We start from the raw sequence: 8,635 nt of genomic DNA, 5'->3' as shown, positions 1-8,635 counted from the left end.
TGCAACCCTTGTGAAGCCTTTCTGCCCTGGATGCAAGTTCATAAAGCATCCTGTGTGCCTCATACTGCCTACACAGAGATGTTCCCTATGAAGACAAAGTAACAGCTGCTCAGTAAGAAATCCATTCAGAAAACATAGGTCTCACCCCAGTCTGAAAGGTTTGTAGCAAGAGAGGAATAAGCACTTTGCACTGTTTAGGGAGAAAGCAGCTATTTTTTGCATGTTCCTCAAAGGATGCTTCAAGTGTGGAATTTGCCTGTTGAACCCACTGTGCAACCATTGCCCTTAATCTTGCCCCAGAGCTGAGTCTGAACCATACACTTGGAGATGAAAGGCACCGTATAGCTCCTAACTATTAAGGCTCTGCTGTCTTTCTGTGCCTCTTTCTCTCTCCTTGAAGCTCTGCATTAGTTTATATCCCCAATCAAAACTTTTTGCTAGCACCAAACTGTTTAGAGAGGTGTTTTAGAGATCATCTGTTTAAATTTGTGTCTCAGGTACACCCTGTGGTCAGAGTATCTTCTGTCAAACTGGGTACAATTCCATTTCACAATGCATAGTTAGTGCTTTGCCTGAACATGTTTTAAGGGCTGCTAAATAGTGTTGTCATGTCAAATATATGGATGAATGGTTCAGGGTCTGTCACACATAAATCCCAGATGAAAGAGTCCAGGTCTGTGATGAAGTGTTTAATCTTCTACTTAGGAGAAGCACTGATTGAGACCCTGTCCCTGGTTGCCCAGGGAGGCTGTGGCTGCCCCAACCCTGGCAGTGTTCACAGCCAGGTTGGCTGAGCCTTGAGCAACCTGCTCTGGTGGGAGGTGTCCCTGCCCAGGGCAGGGGGTTGGGACTAGATGATCTCTAAGGTCCATTCCAACCCTTAAAATTCTATGATTCTATGATTTAGTTACATTCTGTTACTACCTGGTCTCCTCTCACTGATGCCAGTGGTTGTCCTGGGCTGAAAGGTTGGGATCTGAGCTCCTGTTCCTTAGATGGCTCAGTTTCCACATCTCAGAGAGTTTCTCAATTTGGGAAATGGGTGATTTGTATTTAGGCAACAGCAGCCACCACTTTAGAGTGGTTTCAGCCTGGTTCACTATATAGAGGTAAGAGGGATGTATGTTGCCATTCTGAAGGGAGAGAAAAGTTCAAGTTTAAGTGGCCTTGAGCCCACACCTTGGCAGCAGTGCCTGTTTGACATGATTGGAGGCAACTTTTGTACCACGTGTGCTGCAACTGCTCTCCAGAGTAGAAGAGGACTCTGCACTTCATCTCCAAAATTCAGTAATGTCCTGTTTTTTTCTTGTAGGATGATGCTAGCACCTCTCCTTCAACCAGTACACGAGGCCCTGCCCAGCAGCAGCAAAATTCATCAGGTATGAAGTCAAACTAGTAGCATTATAATTGTCTTCTTAATCTAGTCTTCTCCACCACCTCTAGACTCTAGGTTCATTTTCCTACTTCTGAGTGCAGCAACAGGAACTACAGAAAAATTCCCAAATACTGTTGCTTTAAAACTTGTACTCAGCAAGAAATTATGATTTTATGTGCTTCACAGCCAAGAAAATTGGACTCAGACAGTTAATAGGGTCCAGTATCTGAGGATCTGTGTCATCAGCACTGCATCTAAATATTCTAAGAGAAAGAAAGACACATTATTTTACTTTTTGTACTGTAGATATCCTAATTTATACAGTTGGGGTTTGGATCTCAAGCTGTTATCCTTCCTTAAGCTAGTAGCTTGTTGCAGTAAGCCTGATCCTTAGAGTTAGTAGATGAAATTAAGCAGCCCCCAAAATTTGTTTTTCCTAGGGTGAGTTGAAATAACTCTATGTGAGTGGCTAAGCTGCAAGCAGTCACATTCATCCTTGCATCAGACTTGTCTTTCACACATGCTGAAAGAAATCTCTCCCAAGGGAATGAGTATTTAACCATTCCAGCTTTTGGAACAAAGCCACAACCTGTGTGCTTTGCAAGGGAAGGAGAAGAAGCCAGGAGAAAGGTGCACTGAAATGAGATCTAGAGATTTCCTGGGGGTACCATAATTCTTTTAAGGAGCTTCTTAGGACCTCACAGAGGAACAAATCCTTGTATATGAAGTTGTATGTAACTCATGTCTCTGAAACAGTTCATTTTTGGAGGAGATTGGGGCAATAATAAGAGTTTTCAGTAACAAGGGTTATATGGTGCAGTTCTGGGGAATGTTCCATGAGTTGGACATGTAGACAGCAGTAAATAAATGCTCTGTGGAGATCTGTGTAGTGGGGTCTCACTGCCCTTTTTTTAGATATACCCACATTTTCTCCCAACTACGCAGACCAAAAAAAACTTAAGACTTTTAAATTTTAAAGGTAAATAAATATTGTACTGAATAAAATAAGCCTTGCAGAAATTAGCCTGTATTTCCTAATAGAATTTATGCTTTTCCTCCTCATGTTCCATTTCTATGTCTTTTTAGTACTGTTTAACTATCCAGTCTCTAATTAAAGGGATCACAAAGCAGATTTTTGCCAATGCTTTCACTATAATGTAGGCAACTCATTCAGCAATCCAGCTTTTCTGGATCTTTCCTCACTGAATGAAAGAAGCTGCATAAGACAATCAACTTCAGGGTGTTTTCATCATTAGGGCAAAAATAGTGAACTAACTTTCCATGTTTGTTTTCCAGACTCTGGGAAGAAGCCATGGGAAAGGAGCAATTCTGTTGAAAAGCCTGTATCTTCATTACTTTCTAGGTGAGCTGCATGGGGTGTCCCTGTGGCTGGTAGCAGTCGGGATGGTCATGCTGTCCCCGTGGCTTGTGCTCAACTCATGTCTCGTTTCATTCCATTGCTGTAGAAATCCATCAGTGGCGAAGAGCTGTGAAGCTAAGAGCCCCACACAATCCCACGTGTCTTCTAGGTACTGGCTAACAGCCTGACTGCTTAACTGTCTTGCCTTGTCCTCTGGCTAGTCCCATCATCCAGCGCTAACGTTCGTCTGCCGTCTTGACTTGTTCTCTTACAATCTGTTTTGTCTGTCACTGCACAAAGTGTGAAGGTAGAGTGTGTTGTGTCAAAGGCTTGTTCCATGGAAACAGCCCCCTGCTCACTTGGGCACAGGCATCACAGATGTTCATCACACTGAAGCAAGTGCTTGAACTATCCGTGAGTGAATCAGAGACAGCAGCTTGGCAGTGCAGGTTTTCGGGCATCATTTCACAGCAGGTTCAGGGTGACCCTGCCAAGAGGTGAAGCTTGTATTGCCCAAGCTCTGCAGAAATTAAAAAGCCAAAGCAGAAATGATCTGAAGGGGCTCCAACTAGAATAAGGGAATTTGTTCTCCCACACATGCAACTGCAGTGGGTGCATGAGAAAGGAGAGCAAAGCTTGGTGCAGTATATTAAACAAATCAAGCTGTAAAAAGGCTCAGCCACAGATAGGGTATTCAGACATATGGGGTACAAAAGTTGGCAGGTGTCAAAAGCCAAGAAACCTAAAGTAGGACTCCAGAAATCCTGTCAGTCAGAACAGCCAAGCTGCAGGATTGGCACCCATGTTTTTAATCACAGAGATTGAGATGAAGTTTGGTGTTGGACAGCTAAAGAGAGACTTCCAGTGCTGGGCCAGGACCACCCAGTATTACTGGACACTGAGATGAATGGATAAGCTGAGTAAGGAGGTAGAACACAAGCTTACGTATGTTTATCCAGAAATCCTGTCAGTCAGAACAGCCAAGCTGCAGGATTGGCACCCATGTTTTTAATCACAGAGATTGAGATGAAGTTTGGTGTTGGACAGCTAAAGAGAGACTTCCAGTGCTGGGCCAGGACCACCCAGTATTACTGGACACTGAGATGAATGGATAAGCTGAGTAAGGAGGTAGAACACAAGCTTACGTATGTTTAGCAGAGATGTGAGTAAGGAGGTAGAACACAAGCTTACATATGTTCGGCAGAGATGTCCCTGATTTTACACTGTTAGGGATACAGCAATGCTGACAGTCTGCAGAGAGAAAGTTGCCAATGGCAACTATCTGCATGTACTTGCTGCTGTGTTAAAAATGCTGTAGCATGCCCTGCCCAAGCATTCAGAGGGATGCATCAGTATTACTAGAGCAAAATATAGTTTCCCCAGCTCTCCTAAAGCCAATGGCACATGTTGGTTCTAGGAAACAGATGAGTTTCAAATAGATACAGAAACACCATTTCTTGTCCTTGCAAATGGGAATGAAATGTTGGCTATTTAAAGCAGCCATCACATTTCACTAACTGTAATGCCATTCCATCCTGGGAGGAGGAGTTCAGTGGGAAAAAATGCTTTCCTAGTTTAGCACCTGGAGTAGTGCTCAGTAGTAGTAGTCCTTGCTTGAAAGACTTCTGTGAGGGAAGTGGAGCAGGTTTAACATCTAAACATCTTGGTGATCACCTGTTTTCATTCCTGGTCAGCTTGGTGGCATTTGTATCTGTCTTAATTCCCATCTTAGTTGTGAGATGGTAGGACACGTCAAGATTTCCCAAGAAAGGGTTGCAAAATCAAGTGAACCCTCAGAAGCAGCAGCATCTCCACCAGCTCCCAGTTTGGGCTCAAAGATGATGGCAAAGTTATTTGAAGCCTTTGCATGGCATGGTTAGGTTGGTCTCAAAGATGATGGCAAAGTTATTTGAAACCTTTGCATGGCATGGTTAGGTTGGGGTTTTTTAATGTTTTAGAGAGACTGTTTAAAAGAGAAAGGCAAGCAGCTTCTGCTTCCTTATTTTATCAAACATCATCCTAGTTCAGCCCACTGACTAATCCCATGCTGAGAGACAGGTAACACTCAGGTGTACTAGCCATTAAGCCACTGGTTTTGTTTCTGGGTCAATAAAAAGTGACTGTGATAACAGTGCTATCAGCAGGCCACAACTTGACTCAGTCAGGTCTTCCAAGGACTACTAATTATTATTTTCCCTATAATATTCTTCTAACCTGTAATCTGCTATTCCTTCAGCAGCCAGGTAAAGCCTAGGTGGCTGAGACAGGGTTGCTGATGGGAGAACAGAGTTCATTTCAGTGCAGTCTTTGTGCTCCCTCCAATATATCTGCAACAGGAGAAATCTTGTGGCAGCTCTGAGGGTCAGGCTGTGCAAAGGGGAGCAGTGCTGCTCTCTGGCTGCCAAACACTCCTGAGCAACATAACAGGGAACCTCCTGTCCAGTCCTCAAACATGTGTGCTCCTGCTCTGGGGTGGATTTCCTCCACACCATCAGGTGTGTGTCGCTTAGCACACATTCCAAGGAACTGATTGGCTTTTTTATGCTCTTCTTCCATTTCCCAAGGATGAAGCCAGTGAGCAGCAGCAATGATGTGGCTATGGATGCCTTAGATTTTGATCGAATGAAACAGGTGAGTGAAAAGGTCTTTGGCACTGAAGAGGTTTGATGAGCTACCCATTTTCCCCCATGCATGCGCTGTACAGGCAAAACAGCTCTTCAGTCTGCTGATTTCCTCTGCAACTAGGCGATTAGAGAAGGGCTAGCTGGTGAGCAGCACGAGAGCAAGATCTCACTGCTAGTTCCTCAGTGTGTCTGTACAGAAGTGTGGAAAGAAATATGCCAGCATGTTCTGCATCCGTGGCCCGGAGTGCAGACGTAGCTGTTAGCAGTGCTAGGCTCTGAGCAGCAGTGGAGGTGGGGGAAAAGCACAACCATGTTAAACTTGCGTTTTCTTCCACCAGTTAGAAGGAAATTCTGAGCAGCTGACTTGTGTTTTGTCTCATCAGGAAATATTGGAGGAAGTTGTAAGAGAGTTACACAAAGTGAAAGAGGAGATAATTGATGGTAAGAAAGAGAAAAATGATATTTTTCTCATCTTTATGACTAATTTCCCATAGATAAGATGATAGGAACTGCAGAGTTCCCTGGTGTTTGCAGACTTCTCCGAGCAGCTCTGATTTATACACACACTTGAAGGACAAGCATCTGCCTTATCTGAGCTCTGACTGTACCGTCGTGTTTATGTCCTTTAGGCTGTTGATTGGTATTTTGACCCCCCAACCTATGAGAAATTCCCTGGCTGGTGTTTCTCACAGGTGAGAGGGTGACAAAGGCTCTGCCTGTAGCCCGTGGCACATCAATTTATGGCAATGAGTGAGTGTGAAATCGGCTTGTAACTAGCTGGTCACACAGGTCTGGGGTAAGGAGGGGACAAGAAAATCCTTCCCAAGAATCTTCTGTAGGCTTCCTATGCTAGAAGAGCTATTTCAGAGCTATTACAGCTTTCCAAATAGCCACATATTTTTATAATTCATTGAAAAGTACAGAGCTGTACCAAATGTATCGGTACTGGTCTATCAATTGCTCTGCTGAAGGTGTTTCTCAGGGCCATTGTTGAAAAGCACAGTGAAACTCCTGTTTGAAGCCTACATTAGGGCATATGATGTATGTCCACACCCTGCACTCCCCACCTTAGATTCACACAGAAAGGGAAAAAGAGACTGTAAAACAGCTAAAATCCATTCCCTATCCCCTTGCTCACCAAACCTCAGGGCAGTTTGCAGTTGAAGGGACCCTTGCCCACATGCTACTGTCCCAGCAGCTTGGCCCTCAGAGCCTCCCTAGTTCATTCCAGTGCAAAATAAGGCATTCACATGCACCACGGATGCAACTTGTGGAAGTAGTACTGCAGTTTGCAAGCCAACAGCTGACTGCTTACCCTTACTCATCCTTTTACCCTCCACTCATCCTTTTAGCAGCGTGTACTTCCTGCAGCCTCTGCACTTAGCATTGCCCATCCCCCTGGATGTTAACACTGTGCACTAACTTTCTGGTTTGATTTTCTAGCCATACGGCAGGAGTTGAGTAGAATCAGTACAACATAATGATTGCAAAGCATTTGGACGGTACTAAGAATGCTAGGAAGATTGGATCATTTCTAAGTGTACCAAGGTCATGCAAGATGGTGAGAGAGGACACCGGCACTGTCTTTGTTCTTACACCCTTTTTATTAGCAGACTCAGCACACTTTGAAGCTTGCTGCTGCCTTGGATTCGCTTCATTTTAAAAGTCTTAATCTAAAGATTATTAAATTTTAAATTTCTGGATTTTTTAGATTTCATCTGACACTGCACATTGGATTTGTCAGCCTTTTTGTATTTTGTATTTGCTTATTTAAATGTATTACCTTTCTTTTTAGTAGTAGATAAGAACACGTGAACCATTTGCTTTTGATAGATGACTTCAAAGTAATTTTACTAGTAGTCTGCAATGTAAATGAAGATCCTTTGCCAACAGAAATGTATTGAGGCATCATGAGAAGAAAGAGAGACATGTTTAGTTGTCAGCCAACAAGTTCTTTGTCTCAGAGTTATCACAATATTAAAAAATGGTACGTCAGTGCATCACAGTATCTGTGTTCATATTGGTAATAAACTGTTTATTGTCCACATGGCCCTGCCTGTCTTGGTCTCCTTTGTCCCTCCTTTGTTGATGATCATAGAATCATGTTAGAGGTTGGAATGGAGCTTAGAGATCATCCAGCCTCAACCCCTGCCCTGGGCAGGGACACCTCCCACCAGAGCAGGTTGCTCAAGGCTCATCCAACCTGGCTGTGAACACTGCCAGGGGTGGGGCAGCCACAGCCTCCCTGGGCAACCTGGGACAGTGTCTCACCACCAGAACAGGGAAAAACTTCCTCTTAATATGTAACCTAAATTTTCCCACTTTCCATTTGTGCCCATTGCCCCTTGTCCTGTCCCTGCAGCTCCTAACACAGATCCCTCTGCAGCTTCCCTGGAGCCCCTTCAGCTCCTGGAAGGTGCTTTGAGGTCTCCACACAACCTTCTCTTCTCCAGGCTCAACAGCCCCAACTTCCTCAGCCTGTCCTCACAGGGGAGAGGCTAAGGAAGAGCTGATGAGAGGAAGGTGACTGAGACTCACTGCCTGGCCAGTGCTGCAGAGCACAAGGAGAGCCTGAGTGTCCTGTGGCTGATGCAATGGCAAGAGTACTGCCTTCTCTCTGTGGCTCCCTCACACAGCCCTCTCACATTGCCAGCTGAGCACTACCTCCTCCAGTCAGGCTCAGCAACCTCAGCAACTTTTTGCCAAAGTCAGCGAAGGACAGTGGTTTGTGGCTCTTCTCAGGCCACCACTACCTGTCCCACTGCATCTCCTGCCATCACTGAAAAAACCTCAGGTCCCATCACCTCACTCCTACAGGTTTCCAGTAATAAAAATGAGGTGTTTATGCAGAAAAATGCTTCCAAAGGCATTAGGAGGAGAAGTTGAAATTACTGGCACAGCATTACTGATTCGGGGCTTAAGGGAAGTAATTTTTTTATGTTGAGCTTTATCAAAGATATGCATACAGGACATCAAACACCTAACAGTGCTTTTGATAGATGACTCCATAGATGACATTTTCTTTACAGCCATTCTTTCCACCAGTGAAATGCTGGGAATTTCTGCTTGACTTAGCCTGGCACAAGCCTTACGTGGCAGTCACCTTGATACCATCTTCTTGGTAACTTTGTGCAAAAGGCAAGAGATTGTAGTTCAGTTAGTGAACTCTGCCAAATATTTCCCAAGCTCTCTTCCTTGCTTCAGGCTTTGATGAAGATTTTGTTTCAAAAGCCAGGCCCCAGGAATGGGTTTGGGAGCATTTAGAAATGAATATTG

At 44.3% G+C, this 8,635-nt stretch overlaps 1 protein-coding gene across 1 annotated transcript in view; it reads left to right on the top strand.

Moving 5' to 3' along the window:
* The window catches only part of BOD1 (biorientation of chromosomes in cell division 1), a gene marked incomplete at its 5' end in the record, with an annotated part of 22,727 nt that extends 15,318 nt beyond the window's left edge, over positions 1–7,409 (top strand). The window contains 5 exons of the mRNA XM_009071103.1: positions 1,313–1,379; positions 2,672–2,738; positions 5,300–5,366; positions 5,743–5,800; positions 6,803–7,409. Of these exons, the coding sequence (XP_009069351.1) occupies positions 1,313–1,379; positions 2,672–2,738; positions 5,300–5,366; positions 5,743–5,800; positions 6,803–6,840 (297 nt within the window). The remainder of the gene's footprint in view (positions 1–1,312; positions 1,380–2,671; positions 2,739–5,299; positions 5,367–5,742; positions 5,801–6,802) is intronic.
* Positions 7,410–8,635: the final 1,226 nt, after the last annotated feature.

Source organism: Acanthisitta chloris, unplaced genomic scaffold (genome assembly GCF_000695815.1).
Source record: "Acanthisitta chloris isolate BGI_N310 unplaced genomic scaffold, ASM69581v1 scaffold24873, whole genome shotgun sequence".
NCBI classification, from domain to species: Eukaryota; Metazoa; Chordata; class Aves; order Passeriformes; family Acanthisittidae; genus Acanthisitta; species Acanthisitta chloris.
The sequence above is the reverse complement of the archived record's forward strand: the minus strand, read 5'-3'. Positions and strand labels throughout refer to the sequence as shown.